This window comes from Macrotis lagotis, chromosome 2 (genome assembly GCF_037893015.1).
Source record: "Macrotis lagotis isolate mMagLag1 chromosome 2, bilby.v1.9.chrom.fasta, whole genome shotgun sequence".
NCBI classification, from domain to species: Eukaryota; Metazoa; Chordata; class Mammalia; order Peramelemorphia; family Peramelidae; genus Macrotis; species Macrotis lagotis.
The window spans coordinates 87,089,061-87,107,591 of NC_133659.1; the positions used below are offsets into that span (position 1 = coordinate 87,089,061).

The 18,531-nt window shown below is 31.7% G+C and overlaps 1 protein-coding gene across 2 annotated transcripts; it reads left to right on the forward strand.

Moving 5' to 3' along the window:
* On the forward strand, positions 1-17,867 carry RGS18 (regulator of G protein signaling 18). Of its 2 annotated transcripts, XM_074222261.1 has the most exons (5): positions 2-392; positions 955-1,056; positions 2,179-2,240; positions 15,062-15,228; positions 17,489-17,867. In XM_074222261.1, the coding sequence occupies exons 1-5, from the start codon at positions 274-276 to the stop codon at positions 17,744-17,746; spliced, it is 708 nt and encodes a 235-aa protein (XP_074078362.1). In that variant the 5' UTR covers positions 2-273; the 3' UTR covers positions 17,747-17,867. The 2 variants fall into 2 exon arrangements, with proteins under 2 accessions (XP_074078363.1, XP_074078362.1); XM_074222262.1 differs by lacking the exon at positions 955-1,056 and having other exon boundaries at positions 1-392.
* The last annotated feature ends 664 nt before the right edge of the window (positions 17,868-18,531 follow it).

Genomic DNA, 18,531 nt, shown 5'->3' on the forward strand with positions numbered 1-18,531 from the left:
GTAACTATACTCTTTATCTTAGTGGCCAACAGCTATTTTGTAAATGCACAATATCATTTCCTTAAACAACCCAGAGAAGAATTGGATTTCAATTCCTCAGTACTACTTGCTTTTTGAAGAAGTACTGAACACAGTTTCTTACTTTTGCTTCTTTTTGGAACCTTACTGAATAAACTGTTGTGTGATCTCCATGTGTAGCAATGAAGGATTCAGATTCTGCAATCAAACTGGATCAGGATCAAGTGAGAAATCTTTTATCTTTGTAGAAAGAAGATGGAGAAACCATTGGTTTTCTTTTCTCAACTAAATATGTCAGAACCAAAGGAAAAAACTTTTTACAAGGTGATTCATGCAATAGGAAAAGAAGCATCAAACAAAGACATAAAAAACAGGTAAGGTATATTTTAGATAACTGATAAATAGGAATTTAGAATACAGTTAAATTGAAATATTCTTATGTGAAATGTACAACCACAACTATTAATTGTCATTTAATTACCTTAATATACCTTAATTAATTGCGGTAGAAAATAATATTAAAATATTCCAGTGTGAAGGGAATACTTATATTTTGTGGAAATGTTCAAAAAAGTAAATGCCACATAAAGGGCTCCAAAAGAAAACTTTTAATAAAACATGAGATCATATTATCTTCCTTTATAGTTATCAAGTTGCCTTTGGTAAATTGGATTTTACTACTTTATTATTATTATATCATCATTATTAATATTATTATTTTGTCTTTGTTGTTTTACTGCTTTTTCCATTAATTTTGTCAAGATTGAATATCATGGTTGTTGGCCTTAAAAACAGTGTCAACTGAGAAATACTCATATCTATTTGTGGAATTAAAAATAACACCATGAATGAAAGAGGAAATGATCCCTAAGTGTATTATAAAGTGAGGTTTGGCACTTTATATTCACTTTTAAGGCAGTTTATATTACATTACAGAGGTAAAGAAAAAAGAAATAGACTAAGTCTTCTCCTGCAAAAACCTGAATTCCATGAAGATGTCATTCCTGGTCAAACTGACAACTTGGCCAAAGGCACAAGGTGAATAATTTTGTTTTCAATTCCATTTCAAAAGTGATTTTGAACTTATATAATATTAGTTATCCATTAAATGTTTTTAAATTTGAAATAAAGGGCTTCTGATTTTTTTTTTTAGTAATTGCACTATATTGGGGGAAGGGAGCAAGAAAGTGGATGGGGTTGTTGCGTGGTCATTTTTTTTTAAATACAACCTAAAGGTAAAATGTAAGGACACAAAAATCTTTTTGGAGCTACATTAATATCACTTTATTGTTTTTTTACAAGTTGACATTAAAACCTTGCATAGATTTCATAATTTGAATTTTGTCTTTTGATTTTTTTTAAACTTTGTCAGAAATAACACATCTCTTGATTCTGAATAATAACTAAAAAGGAAATCTTCTGTCTTCTAATGCTTGAAAAATTTTGTTCTTGATTTTATTATCAGACAGCTAAAAACACATGAATCTTGTTAACTTTAAGTTTTACTAAAACTTTTAGGAAAATTGCAATGTCTTTGAGAAAATGAAATTTACTACTATTCTTTAATTTTTAAATAATACCAAAAGCATGCTATTTCATAGACATATAACAACTATATTACTCTCATATTAATTAGCTACTTTAATGTACTTTAATGCTGTAACCTTTCAAAATCCTTTATAATATTTCAATAAGGAAAAATTTAAAATATTCAAATTATATTAAACTAAAATATAAACTCACAAAGAGACAGTATATTTGGGTGGTCACTTCAAAGAAAATGTGACCCAACTTACCAGAGAAAAAAGGTTTCTTACTTGGGAGTCAGCATTACAAAAAGGAGATGACCTAATTTATTTGCTCTTCAACCCTGCTTCTGGTTAATTGCTCTTTAATTACACAAATAATATAAACAATCTTCAAAAAATTTTTCATAAAATTTTGTAATTTAAAAGTGTGCATTAGTTCACAGGCAAAAGAAAAAAATTAGACAGTGTTTTTGAGCACTCCAGTGGAAAGATGACTTCCATTATATGGTAATCTAATCAGAAAACTTTGAAACAAGACAGACAGTTCTCTAGTAAATAGCATATGTTAAATGAATCACCATAAGGCTACTAAATATGCATTTAATCAAAAAGTATTTCATTTCTTGAACAGTGTCTCCCCTGAAGAAGCTGTGAAATGGGGTGAATCCTTTGATAAACTGCTTTCCCATAAAGGTTAGTAGAATTTTTTCCTAACTAAAGACTATTATTCCATAATAGAAAATGATGTAAAATATGTGTGTAATTAAAGATATATGGCAGTTATCTAAATAAAGTATGATGGGTCATTTCGAGCACAGTGAGTTTCTGATGTACTGTGGAAACTAAAAAAGAATACTGTTGAGTATTGAAATGAAGTATTGATTTATTACTTTTAAGTGTTCCCTTCCATTTAGAGTATATCATGATGGTAGCAATATTGATGTCATTTTTTCCATAAATATGAAAAAGGTAACCAAAAATAATTAAAAACTGTTCTGCCTTGAATAATGAGATTATTCCTGTTGTGGAATAGGTTTCTCAAAGTCATAATGAAAGAAATTTCTAAAGCTGAACCAGGATTTTAGAGATTGGTCTTAATCATACAAGAGTATGCAACAAAATTAAAGTTTATAAAATTGTGTTAATAAAAATAAAGCAATGATTTTCAAAATGTTTAATGTGTGAACTCCTCTCTCACATATCAAATCTTCCATTTGAAAAAAGTAATATGATTTAAAGAACAACTTAGAAGAAATTGAGAATAATACCTAAGGATGGATTTAGATAAATGGAATTACGAGAATGATGAGCAAAGGAATTAGTGACTAACTGTAAATGAGGGTGGAGATGACATACAATATCCTAAAGGCTATGTAATAACAAGAAAAAAGGGAAGTATTGAAATTGTTTGAAATGTTTAGAAAGGAACTAGTTAATAAAATTAATCTTTGTTTTCTAAGTTACTCTTTTCAGCAGATTGATAATAAAATATTGATAATCTTTGTCTTTTTATGTAGATCAATTAATCTTATAATTTCTTTAAGCTGAAAGAGATAGAAAGGATAAAAATGAGCGACATCTGCAGCTTACAAGAGTTTAGTATTTGAAGGTTTGCTCTCTCATATGTATATTATATATATGCATGCATACATACATGCCAGTAGAACCCACCTTACAATAACCCAGTAAGTAATAGAAAAAATAACCCAGTAAGTAGACACAATAGGTATAATTCAGTTTTCCACCTATTTGTTCCTATTTTAGGTGAGGAAACTGAGATCTAGGAATTTTTATGGGCCACAAGTGGCCATGGTTAGTAACTGAGTCAACAGACTATGGTTAATTTAATCAATCATTGTATACTATGAATGGGATCAGTAAAAATGTAAAACTATGGCACTAAAAATGAAAGGCAGAGCAGGGAACATCAAATCCAAGCCTCTCATTTTATAGATAAGGAAACTAAGACTCAGAGACACCATGACTTCCCCAAGTTTATATGGTCACTTGGAATCCACATCTCTCTGACTGTATCCAAAATTTTTTCTAATGGTTCCAATGTATTTATATGTCATGGAACATGAAAATATTAGAAAAATACAATTGAATATCGTCCAGAAGTTCAGCAGAGAGGTAACTTATTCTATGAGCAGGCTGAACAAATAAAGAATAAGATATTTAAAGAAGTAAAGTTAAAATTTTCACGGGAAGATTTTATGATTCAAAAAAAGTGAAATGATCACAGTGGGAGAGCAAGGATGGTGAAATATCCAACAATCTTGTGTCATTGTTGAAATATCATGAGAAATTAGAGAGCTCTCCCAGCACAGTAGGAGGATAAATAGAAGAGACTGATAAGAATCTTACTAAATGGACAATCATGGAAATAAAATCAAGTCAACAAATATTTATTAAGTGCCTACTATGAAAGACATTTTATCCAAAGAAAGGAAAAAATGTATTTTCAAGGATCTTACATTTTATGGGGGAGACAACATACAAATAACTATGTTCATACAAAATATATATATGATATATTGGATGTAATCTCAAAGGGAGGAGTAAAGAGTACCATAGAATCATGAAAAGTTGGAAATTTAATGTACCTTCAAGATAAATAATCCAAATACCTCATTTTAGTTATAATGTTACTACCTCAGAAATTCTGCAGTAAGTTTTTCCTGGTCCCATTTTTCTCTGAGGAAAATTAGCTGTATACACCAATACAAACATATACAAATGTGCATATATATATATATATATATGTATATATAATTATAATTGTTTTCATACTATCTTTCCAGATAGAATGTGAATTTCTTGAGCTCAGAAAATATCTTTGCCTTTGTTCCACAGTCTTTAACATAGTGCCCGGCAATTAGTAGGTAGTTAATAAATTCTTGTTAATTGACTATATAGTGCTAGTGGAAAATATGGGTTCAAATTCTACTTTTGATATTATTGGCTCTATGACCTGGAAAAAAATAATTTGACTTCTCTATACTTAGGCAATTTCCTGGTATACATGATCTAAATCAGAGATGGTTTTGGATCTTGATTCAGTTTAAAATCTTCATTGATGAAGGAAGATGCTACATTAAACTGATAAAAAAAACCACATTTCCTACTTGCTAGATAAATATCTACTCATTTTAAAAGAGTTCTAGCTCTGGCATTAAGCAACTGAAATGTTCTTTCTGTCACTTATTGCTTATATAATTTCTGGCAAATTAGACCATCAGTCAATATGCATTTATTAAACATGCATTTATCAGTAGCCGTTCAATCTTTTTGCAGTGATGTCTGACTCTGTGACCCCATTTGTGGTTTTGCATTTACCAGTGAATGTTCAGTCATTTTTCAGTGATGTCTGATTCTTCATGACCCCATTTGGGGTTTTCTTGGCAAACATACAGCAGTGGTTTACCTTTTCCTTCTCTAGATCATTTTACAGATGAGGAATATGAGACAAACAAAGGCAAGTGACTTGTACAGGGTCACACAGTGCCAGATTTGAACTCAAGAAAATGAGTCTTCCTGATTCCAAGTCCTGAACTCCAGCCACCTATCTACCATGCATTGATCAGATCCTATTTTAAGTACTAGGAATACAAAAGAAAATCAGTTTCTGTATTTTGGAAACATCTAACAGAGTGTGTGTGGGTTGTGTGTGTGTGTTGTGTGTATGCGTGTGCAGCATGTAAATAGTAAGGGATCTTCAAACTACATAGACAGCAAGTGAAAGAAATCTAGAAGAGGAAAGCATTGGGAACTCAGTGGGACAAGATTAAGCCAAGGGAAATATAATGCAGAAGGTAAGATTTAAGTTGTTTCAATGGGCACCAAGAGGTTTTGAGGGAAATCTTTCCCAACATGGGCAATGACAGTCTGTGCAAGGATACTGATATGTTCAAAGATATGCAAGTAGGCCAGTGTAGTTGGAATATAGAATGCATGAAGGCCAGGGTTTGTATAGGAGGGCAGGAAAAAGGGAAGAACCCCTATTGTGAAGGGTCCATAGAGGAATCTGTTTCATCATGGTTGTTAATATGGAGTTCATTGAACAGAGTGGTGACAAGATCAAACCTAAGCTTTAGAAAAATCCCCTTGGAAACTCAGTAAAGGATGAATTGAAGTGGTGAGTGACTTGAGGTAGTGTGAGCAGTTAAAAAGTCATTGCTGGGGGCGGCTAGGTGAAGCAGTAAATAGAACACCAGTCCTGGAGTCAGGAGTACCTGAGTTCAAATCTGGCCTCAGACACTTAATAATTACCTAGCTGTGTGGTCTTGGGCAAGTCACCTAACCCCATTTGCCTTGTTAAAAAAAAGTCATTGTTGTGATCCAGGCAAGAGATGATGAGGTTCTGAACTAGGACTGTAGCTACATTAATAGGAAAAAAAAGTAGAAAGTAGAAATGAGCAGAATGGAAAGATGGGGTAAAAAGAGAGTAAAGTTGGATTACTCCGAGATTATTGGCCTGTTGGCTGAAGGACTAAGAAGAAAAGTGATTAATATTGATGGATTGACTGAAATATTCAGAGTTAAAGGATAGATGGTAATACAGGAGGGGAAAGAATAAATGTTTTATCCATATTGGTTTTGAAATGCTTATGAAACATTCAGTTTGAGATATTAAAGAGACAATTGGAGATGCATTTAATTTTACTGGGGTCTCAGTTTCCTTATCTATACAATGAGGTATATGTTTAATGAGGTCCTCTTCTACCTTCATCTTCCCATTATCCTTTGAAACTATCTGTTTTTCTAGTATAAACATTATTAGGTTTATCGAAGATATGAATGAAAGCAAATTTAGATATTAGTCCCTCTCTGAACTTCATTACTCTCATTTCTATTATTATGAGGTCTGGTAAAGATTGTACTTTATGAGAATATTAAGAATCTCGTCAGAGACTTTATGACTTTAATTGCATTACATATAATTTCCATTATGTAAAGATTAAGGTGAAAGCAATCCATGTAATCTTGTACAGAGGTGTCAAACACATGACCCACAATACACCAGAGTATAGCCTGAAGCAGATTAAAATATAATTGGGATATAGTTAACAAAATAAATAAAAAATATGATAGAACATAAATAATGCTAATATGTTGTTTTCTAAATTAATATGCAACTACAGGGATCTTTTTATCTGCTTCACAGGCCTCATTTCTCTTTGTGTCTGATCTAATGAATTTTATTGACTTGTTGAAAGGATAATAATTCATACTTATCTAGCTCTAGATTAAATTTACTCTCAAAACAAAGCTAACCTTTCCCATTAATTGTATCTTTTGTTTTGGAGATGAAGAATCAGCTTCAGAAATTTAAGGTTACATAATTTATTAAGTGAGAGAACCAAGATCTAAGCTCAGTTTTCTAGGAGATTCCTGTTTCTTTCCTTTCTGTTTCCTCTTTTAAACAGTATGCACATTATAATTGATTTTTCCTTAGTTTAATTCTGAAAATAACCCACTTTCAAGAGAACATGAACAGAATGTATAAGCTGATCTTACATATGAAAGGGGAGTGAAAGTACAAAAAACAGATCACTTGATATACTGGAAATTATTATCATGCACCTTTCTTTAAGACTAGTGTTGCTTAGGAAGGGAAGTTTGTGTTCTCTTTCAGAAGATGAGTACTTCTTAAACTTTTAACCTTCTGCCTTTTCTATATTGCATTTCCTCATTTCTAGTTTCCTATTTTCTCTGAGATGCAAGACTTCAATGTTTCAGAAAAGCCATGGTCTTGAATTGCTCTCAGCTCCAGAAAACAGTACTCTGTAAATCTATCTGTAAGATTAAAAAATAAAGTTTAGGTGAAACTATAAATGGCGGACGTAAAGGGATCATTGGGTCAGAAGGATCTGTTCTACTTCATGGCAGAGTCATTGCTCTTGATTCAAAATCTTAGAATAACAACATCAAAATCCAGTGATTAGTGGACTGAGTTACACTCAAGAGTTGATGGGCTCTTTTGTTTCCTTGGCATCAGAAACTGAAACAACAGATGCCCAAATTTCAATTTAGAAACATATAATTATATGTATTTCATATTTATATGACACATTGGACTTCCCCCAGGGTGAAAACTAGTTCTTGATTATGGCAGGCTCTTCTGGCAGCTGCATTAATTTTTTGAAGATCTCTGAAGATCCATTTAATAAGTTGCTGCCTCAAGGCACTGATCATTCCATCACAATACAAAACTCAATACAGCAGCCAAGAGTGGCTAACACAGCACAGAACAGTGGGGAGTAGGGATAGGGAGGAGATGCATACCCTGAGGACCCTGCTCAGTTCATATTATTTTAAGTTCAATATTGCTTCATAAAATAACAGAATTTCTCTTTAAGCAATCAGTTTTACTGTTCAAGGATTGTTCAAGTGACACTATTATAGATATATGCAATATGTTAGATTTATTTAATATCTCAAAAGATAATTCCATTCAATTAACATAGACTCATCTAAATAACAAACATAGGAACTAGACTATAGAAACTATTTGAAGTCTTTCCTAGTGGATAGATAAACAAAAGTACAGTCAAAAAGTCCTTGGTTCTAGCAAAGATGCCTCTAATACATGCTGGGTGTGTGAGCCTAGGTCAAGCTACATGATTCTTAGGAGGTCCAAGAAACTCTGTAAGACTACACATTGAACAATAGAAATGAATTTGAATTGGCTAAAGGGATTTTCATCACTAGGAATTTTTGATGCCAGTGACATTATAGGTCCAAGTTCACTTTCCTACCCATTATTGCATTAATAATACTTGGTTTCTGGAAACAGCTAGGTGTTGCAGTGGATAGAGCAGCAACTTTGGATTCAGAAGGACCTGAGTTCAAATTTTACCTTAGACACTTAATACTTACATACTGTGTGACTTTGGGCAAATCACTTAACTCGGTGCCTTGCAAAAACTAAATAATACTAATAATGATAATAATAATAACAATTTAATTGAGGACATATATCTTAATGATAATTTGACCAAGTGAGACAGCTAGGTGTCACAGTGGATAGTTCAAATCCAGTCTCAGACACTTGACACTTACTAGCTGGGTATCCTTGGATAAGTCATTATATCTTAATTGCCTGACATCCAGGGCCATTTCCAGCCCTTCTGATCCATGTCTGGTCACCAGATCCAGATGGCTCTGGCTGGTAACTTAGCACAGTATCCCCTCACTCAAATCAATTCATGTGCTTATCAAGGCATTACTATGCTAATGTCATGGTCTTCTTAAAGAACAAATGGCAAACATCATCAGTCTGCCTAAGGGACTGTTTTTTCCTTATTTGCTTCCAAAAAATTTTGAGGATTTTTTAAATTTCTGAGTAGCTATTCCTAAATTTTACTTCTCTCTAGAGTAGAACATTTACCAAAGGTCATAATAGCTTAGAGTTTGTTTAGATGACAATGTGTTCCTTGTATTATATAATTGGATGCCGTCCACATGACAAAGAAAGTTAGTTTCATCTAGTAATGATGAACAAATCCTTTTCAATATCTTGGAATTCATTTGTTGGTTTCACTTGGGAAATAATTTACCTTCTTAAGAGTTGGTTAATAAATGTGGAATATGAACAAGCTAAATTAAATTCAATGTAATGCTCTTCTTCCCGAAAATATATTGTAGTCTTCTCCAATCCTTTAACTCTATACAACAGAGTCAGTGGTTGCACAGTTTCCTATTTTCCTATTAGGCCTAAACTGGGGATAAAGTATACTCAAATCTACTACAGAAATCAGCCTAGTAATTTGAATGTGAAGATTTTGCCTCTGGATATGTTTTAACAGTTACAGAGAAGGGCAATCTGTTAGTAGGTCTCCATAAAAAGTTCCCTAAGGCTGCTTCCCCTCCTACTGGCTAAGGATTTTTGTCCCCATGACTTATAATTCAAAAAATTCAAAAATAGAGATTAGATTCATTTCCAAACAATTTTGTGACTTGCTACTAATTTTCCTTATCTGCCCAACTGAAAATTCATTATCCTTTAATCTCGGAGTTCGATGCACACTAGGAATATATAAATATACATATATATTTATATTTTGTGTATCTATACAATGCATATGTGTGCTTACACATATGTAGAAATATATATATATATATATATTTTAAAAATAATATACTAAAAATAATCAGATTTTGCAAAATAATCACCTCCACAAAACAGGAGAGAAATTATAATGACAGAAATGGACCCAACAAGGAAATTATATTCATTCAACTGAAAGATTAAATGGCCACTTATTGATAGTGTTTAATAATATTTAGCAGGTGGTTGTATTTCAGTAAGAAGCTGTTTTTCATTTAATGTACTCACCATATTCTGGATGTAAAGTAGTTCCATTTCTTTCATTAAACAGCAGTATCCCAGATAATCTCCATTCAATGCTTCTAATAACAGGCCGATGACCTTACAAGTGTTTTATCTAAAATTGAATTCTTTCTAATGCACAATATTCTCTGTGAACAATGGACATTTTATTAATGTTTATTGAATGGATTGATTAAAAGACTTCAGGAATTTTCACCATTTTGTCATGCTTTTCTGAATGTTCTGTAATTTTAAAAGCCTCAAAAATATGCTTCTGAAAAACAGAGTGCTAAAGATGCTATCTGATCAGCTCTGAGTCTAGTGGAATATTATCTCCTTTATTTTGGACATATTTGGCATTTCAGTAGAACAACCATTTCATTGATTTGTGTATTTATTCTATGGTCATGGATGGTAGTATATCAACATCATATTGCTTGACTCTCTTGCTCATTTTCTTCCAGATACTTTGTAGGCTAGCTACCTGATGCACTAAAGGAGAGGATTCTGAGTGTTATTATTTCTACCTATTAGCTTTTTGTCCAATTTCTGGCAACTTTTTCTCATACTAATTATACACACACACACACACACACACACACACACACATACACACACATATATATATATAATATGATTTAACTTTGTTTGCTACATACAATATTTTATTATATTATAGTCATGTGTTATATATTATAGCCTAATAGAATACATATGAGAAATGATTATATAATATAAAAATTCATATTTATACTATATATACTATACATGCATACATATGTATACTTGTACATATTTACATGTATACAAATATACACATAAATATATACATACCACTTAACTAGGTGACACAAAGAATTGAGTGGTGCACCTGATGTCAAAAAGAACTGAATTCAATTCTCTTGTCAAAAATTAGTTGTGTAGGGGCAGCTAGGTGGTGCAGTGGATAGAGCACCAGCCCTAGAGTCAGGAGGACATAAGTTCAAATCCAGACTCAGACACTTAATAATTGCCTGGCTGTGTGACTTTGGACAAGTCCCTTAACCCCATTTCCCCAAATAAAAATTAAATAATTGATTAATTAAATTTTTTAAAAAATTAGTTGTGTGTGCAGCTAGGTGGCATAGTAGATAAAGCACCGGCCCTGGAGTCAGGAATACCTGGGTTCAAATCCGGTCTCAGACACTTAATAATTACCTAGCTGTGTGGCCTTGGGCAAGCCACTTAAACCCATTGCCTTGCAAAAACCTAAAAAAAAATAGTTGTGTGATCCTGGACAAATCACTCACTCTTCAAATGTCTCAATTTCCTTAGCTTTACAATGGAAATCATAATAGTGTCTTCTTTACAGAATTGTGAGAATCAAATGAGCTAATATTTGTAAAATGCTTAGCATATTGTTTGGCACATAGTAGGTGCTACATAAATGTAGTCCTGATAATGATGATGATGATGATGATTGATGATGTTGATGATGATGATGCATAAATGTATATGTATATTAACTTCTGATTAACCAGTTCCTCTGAAGATTAGGTAATTGTAGATCCAGCAAGAAGAAACTTGAAAAAAATAGTCATCATGTGGAAAAATGGATATTTACTGGATGACTGGCAAAGATCTTTTTGGTTCTGTAGATAGTTCATATTTCCTCAATTTTGCCTTTGTTTGTCTCCTTCAATTCATTAGTTTAACAAAAGAATATGATTTAATTCTCTCATTTACTTCCATTTTCATAAAAAAATAAAAAATTACTTTATGATTGTTTCAAAAATTGTTTTTGCAGGCTGAGAGAAAGACCTTTTGTTAAGGGATCATCAGATCAGTACTTAAAAGATGTATATTTTATTTGTTAAATACAGCTACCTAAGACTTCAGATTAACCTGAAGTCTGGAGAGGATTGCTGAAACCTAGTTGGCAATAATAATGCAAAATTAAAATAGACTTGGAATTTAAAGATAATGTAAACTACTTGTGACAAGTTCATCTAGCAAATGGCATCTGGTAAAAGAAATTCTGGGGCAGAAAATTAAGTAAAAACATACTTTTGAATTATATTTCCTCCTAAAGTCACTATGGGATAGGAATAGAAATTGGAAGTATGATTTCACTGCTGAAAAGAATTTCCAAGTGGGGAAACTCCATCTATATTCTCTTTATCTTAAAGGTTTTAAAAATGGCAGGTTAAGTGTCTTGTACTGAGAGACAGCCATTCTAAAGTAGGTAAAAATCAACAACTTACAGAGTTCTTATATTATCATATTGCTTTAAAACATCAGGAAGAGGGGGCAGCTAGGTGGCACAGTGGATAGAACACCGGCCCTGGAGTCAGGATTACCTGAGTTCAAATCCAGCCTCAGACACTTAATAATCACCTAGCTGTGTGGCCTTGGGCAAGCCACTTAACCCCATTTGCCTTGCAAAAACCTAAAAAAAAAAATCAGGAAAAAAAAGAGCAACTATGTCAAGTGTCATTAGTTCTTGAGAATTAAGACTTTATAGGGACTTGGGATATTTTTAATTCATAAAATACCAAAAATAACAATTGACAGCCTTTCTTTTCTCTTTTTAAAGAAAAAATAGGCTCAACATGAAAATCTACAATGAAAACTCAACTACAAATAAACAATTTATAGTTCTAGTGGCCCATGGAGGCCAAAAAGTACAGGTCCATGACTTTCTTAGGATAACACAAATTATTACTAAGGTCAGAGGTGATATTTGCTAAGAAGGTTTTCCTTACTCCAAGTTCTGGACTCTATCATGTGTTCTACTGTGCTCATGATACAGTTAAGAGAAGTACTGAATCAAATCCTAATCAGTTCTTTCATCTCTGTTCCTGGTGATTGTTTGGTTTTTGTTGTTGTTCATTTGTTTATTTTTTAAGTCTTGCTAAGTCATTCAAAAACTAAACAATTTGGAAAATTTTATCCTAGTCCAAGGACCTGAGGAAGCTATAGACATGGTCAGATGAGCTCAATCTAAACTCTTCCATAGTGAGGAAGAAGCTTCATCTAGGACATTCGATATGGTCAAAGATAGAACCAGAAAAAATACAAATAAGCAGAGCTCAGATAAGGTAATACAGATTCTTTAAGCATCACAAGCAGGGGATAGTATTGAGGGACTTTCTCTTGATATTTGAATATGAGTGGAGTTGTAGATTATAAATTTAGGATGGCATCTTCAAAATCATTGGTAAAATATTGAACATAACTGGGCCAAACACAGTTCTGTAACTACATACATATAACCAATTATATTCTCAATTAGTCCTTATTAATTCACTTTTCAATCAAAAAGTATTTAATAATCACTTACTTTATATCCCATGGGACTTCACTAAGTGCTTAGGATAAAAAAAAAGAAATGCAAATCCTTGACTTCGAAGAATTTACTTTCTTTTTTTTTTTGGCAAGGCCTTGGGATTAAGTGACTTGCACAAATCACACAGCTAGGTAATTATTAGGTCTGAGACTGGATTTGAACTCAGGTCATCCTGACTCCAGGGTCCATGCTCGATCCACTGTGCCACCTAGCTGCCCCAAGAATTTACTTTCTATTGGGAAAGATTGTATATATATATATATATATATATATATATATATATATATATAGTATGAATATAGATTTTTTAATTTTTAATAAATAGAAATTTATTATTAACATATATGAATAGGTATACAAAAAGGTCAGAAAAATCAGATTGTATATCCTTAATGAATATATTTTATATAGTTTATTTTAAATATATGGTTATTTTCATATTGAATTTAATGTGATAATACAATCCTTTTTCCCCTTCCAACTTTTTTCTACTTTTTAATTGTATTTTAAATATTTCATGTTTTTCTCCTCCCCTTCATTTTCCTTCTCTTCCTCATTTTTCTCTCTCCTTCTTTTATTCTTCCTCAGCTTCATTCTCCTTCCTTATCACTATCTATATGAGAAATTTCTACTCTTCCTTCCCCTCAAAGTGCTCTCAGAAATTAATCAAGTAAAACAAATTTTTGTTGTTTTGTTATTATCTGAAAATATATGTAACTCCTTCTGTACCTACATTCCATTACCTTTTTACCTAATGTTCTCAAATCACGGTAGGAAATTTCCTCTTTTAGAGTTGTTAAAATTTCAAAATTATTTCCTTTATATTCACACAACATGAATTCAAAATAAATTTTAGTCATTTTAGGGGAAAAGAGTACAAATAGTTAGAAGAATGAAAAAAATTAATGAACAATAAAAGTGACTTGAATTTAGTTTTGAAGAAAATGAAGGGCATCTAAGGTACCAGAAGTAAAGAATTTTTCTTTCCCTATGCATAGGGAATAGATACTGTCAGGTTACTGAGATGCGAAATCCATTGCTGTGTGTAAAGAACAGCTATAAGTGTAGTTTTCGTGTACAATAGAATGAATGAAGGCAAATATTGAATAAGAAGATTGGAAAGGTAGATTGTGAAGTTCTGGTATGTTTTAAAAGTAATATAATAACATTAACAAATAACTTAGATATTTTGTTTTTGAAAAACACATTAAACAACAACCCTGTGAGAGAGGTGTTATACTCATTTGCATTTTGTACATGAGAAAATTATGAAGTAATGTAGCCAGGACCACACAACCAATAAGTGTCTAAGAAGAGATTTGAAGTCAAATCTCCTGATTTCAAATACAGGGTTCCTAAATGTATTCTCAAAATAATCATTTTTAAAAAAGAGCAATATTATTCCCTATTTATGATGTATCAAATAAAACTTTTAAGGGTTTTATTTTGTCCAAAGACAATACTAAAGTCCTGAAATCAAAACATGAGGAGGCAATTTTTTAAAATTTCACTTATTTCCCCATTAATTGGGATAATCAACTTTTCATTGTTTTCTAAAGCAAAAACTTTTTTTTATATTGTAGCTTAAAGAACTTTTACTGGGAAGAATCAGAAACAAAACAAATAAAGCAGGCTCACTTTTTTTTTCAGTTTACATAAAAAAATATTGTCAGATTTCCTCTAATGCAAAGAATCACAATTCTTTTGAAGGCACCATTCCTGATCACATTGGACAAAAGAAAATATTTTATCATTATCTGTGGTTATTCCTAAATGTTAAACAGTAAAATACAGATCATTTAATCTTGTTAAGCTACACCCTTTATCTCATTTCTCTTTTCTTATTGGTAGATGGATTCAATGCTTTTACCAGATTCCTTAAAACAGAATTCAGTGAAGAAAACATTGAATTTTGGGCAGCCTGTGAGGACTTCAAGAAAAGTCAAGAACCCCATCAACTTTTACACAAAGCTCAAGCAATATATGAGAAATTCATACAGAATGATGCTCCACAGGAGGTATAGTAAAAAAAAGAGAAATGTAAAAAATTGAAAGGGCAAAAAAGGTTATCAGAAAAAAATCTATTTGGTAAAAATGAATGTATGGGTCAATCATGTACTCCACCAAAATTCAGAATTACACTAGATGAATAGTGGTTATATATTAATATTTTCAGGAAGTTCATAGGTAAACATAGTATAGTACATACAAACTAAATATCCTATATGACCTTATCAAATTATATGTCTCTATTTATAAAACAAAGATATATAGAAATAAGAATACATACAAGCACTCTGTGTATGTGAAGGTAAAACTGCAGGATCCAAGATAGAAGGATCTGAGTTCAACTCTTTTATCTTGTGAATACAATCTATGCAATCAGAAATATCTAAATATTATGTCTCACAAGTAATACTCTTATACTTGAAAAGAGATATTGAGTTTTGATCTACATAAGCATAAGGAATATACTCAAGTATGTAGTTCTTACACAAATGGGCTTAAAAGTATAAATTAAAAATAGGATACTATTATTAGCAAAGGAGAAAACAAAATGGAAGACCATGATTCAAATGCTTAGTATTTTCTGTTACTAGAAATTTTATAAACTGTTATTTTGGGGGTGAGGTGAAGAGGAGAAATATTTTCTTGATATTTATAAAGAAATGGTTATCCTCTGTAATTATTATTTTATTCTATTGTCCCATCTTTGAAAATAAAACTTAGACGAGTCATAAAAAATCATCAAGTCATAATTTCATATGAATGGTAAGAGTTATTAAGGTAGTATTAAAATACATGTAAATATACTCAAAATAAGTAAAATGAAGTTATATAGCACACACACACACATATATATATATATATATATATATATATATATATATAATAAAGGAGGAATTATAAACAGAATAATAAGGAAAGGCCTCAAGTAAGGGTTGGCATTTGACTGAAATCTTGAAGGAAATTAGAGATTTCAAGAGATGAAGAGTTGAGATAGGAATTCATTACAAATTTTGGATATTGTGCAAAATCAGAAATTTCAGAGATATAATATCATTTGTGTGTATGTATCTTTCTAAGGTTATGAAAATTTTAAGTCACCCAAAAGAGAAATATGAATTTAATACAAAAGGTAGTAATGAGTCACTGGTATTTGTGCAGGGAAGTGACAATTAGACCATTGCTTTAGGACTATCATAATATCATCTATGTAGAGAATAAATTGGAAAATGAGAATATTTGAAAATATATCTTAGAGATCATGAAGATGTAAACTGGCAATTGCTGAGTGAGCAGAGAGGAGACAACCTTGAGAGATATGGGGCAAGGGAGAACTGATGACCTGGAGACTGACTGGATATGTAGAGCAAGAAAGAGTGAAGATTAACAATGTCTTTGAGGTTAGGAAGTTTGGAAGAAGGGTGGATTTGAGGAGAAAATTAGTTCAATTTAGAGCATGTTGAGCTTCAGATAGATGGGCGCATCTAGGGTCAGTCAAAGTGAATTCTGATAGTTTTTAATCTGATGAATTTAAAATGTTCTATCATATCATGTTTGCTTACATACACAATTTCCTTTGCACCCTAAATTCTTAATCTAAAGACAATTAGGATGGTTGTGAAAGTAGTTTGTAAAAATCCATCAGAAATCAGAAATTCTTGAGAAGATAATAGCATTTAAATTTTCTTTCAATTAGCTAAGATCATTTGACCAATTTACCTCATAGAGAGCACTGACTGCCATATGTCATATCCTCTGTGTTGCTGGCAGACTTTTCTTAGAAATTGATAGTTATCTTTACTTATTTCAAATTCATTTTCAGTGTTTCCTCTTAAAGGTCAATTGCATAAACAAGCAGACTGGTTACTCAATGCATGGAATGTGTGGTGGACAGGCAAACATTGGATGCTAAAAATCATCTTTTACTCACTTGCACCATTCATTATCTTACATATGGTTAGTCATTCAAGATCCTTATTAAAGTAGAATCAATCAAAAATTTTCTCCGTTGAACACTATAATTTATGTGTAAATTTACAAAGCTGTGGGCTGGATGAGTTTTGTTATATTCCATGAAGTCAGGTTCCTAGTGGTAAGAAGCTATGCTGGTATCTCTAGTGTTACTGGTGAAAGTTTCAGAAAAGAATCATCTAGAAAAAAAGAGAGACTAAAAGGGGGGAAGAAAGAGAAAGAAATTGACTTTTTCTTCTTCATAATTCAGTCCATTGATAGCTCTGATCTTTTTATAATAGTTTCTTCCCCCTCATCCAGGTGAACCTCGACTTTCACACCAAAGAAACAATTTTTAAGAGCATCTCCCAACCTACCATCCACAGTTTTGATGCTGCCCAAAGCAGAGTTTATCGACTAATGGAACAAGATAGCTATACACGCTTTCTGAAATCTGACATCTATTTGGACTTAATAAAAGGAAGACCCCCAAGAACAACAAACCTTCGAAGGCGATCACGCTCCTTTACCTTCAATGAATTCCCAGATGAAAAACCAGATCTTGCCATTTGGCTATGAAAAAATGAACCTTAATTTTATTCATGAATCATGGGAAGCCATTTGTAAGTGATTCATATAATATTATCTATTAATATTAATGAATTTAATAAACTGTAACTTGGGGAATCTGAAAACACAATTTGGAATGCTTCTTTCAGCAAATGGGTGGAGTATAATAAATATTGTTTATACCCACTTAATAAAATCATTCCTTTTAATCAACAATTTTCAAAAAAAAAAGGAATTATCCTTTTACAGACACACACACATATACATATACATATATATATATATATACATATATATGGAGAATTAATTGTAAAATCAATAGGACCAAGAAGACAAGAATTCCAAAAACTTCATAATAGTTTGCAAAATATACATATATATATGCATATGATCTACATTTTATATTATTTTTTTAATGATAATATTCAAAGGATCATGAAATAGGAGTTAAAGAGGCTTATCTGTGTTTAATTCCTGCCTCTGGCTAGGATTAGGTTAAGAAATAGAGACTGGATCTATGATTTCAATGATAAAGGAAACTTCTAGATGCATAAATTCACTCTATAAGGCATGTTTAAACATTTTCTGCAACTTGCAATCTTAGAGTTTTCCTAAGAGTAGCATTTTTACAAAATTATATAATGATTACAATCTAAATTGCCTTGAATGAAGCATATAGAGATATACTTTATTTTAGAAATATTTAATTTTCAGTGGGTGTTGCATTAGTATTGTTATATATGAAGGTTGCTATACAATTAGCATCTTCATGTACTTGAAATGAAGAGAAAAAA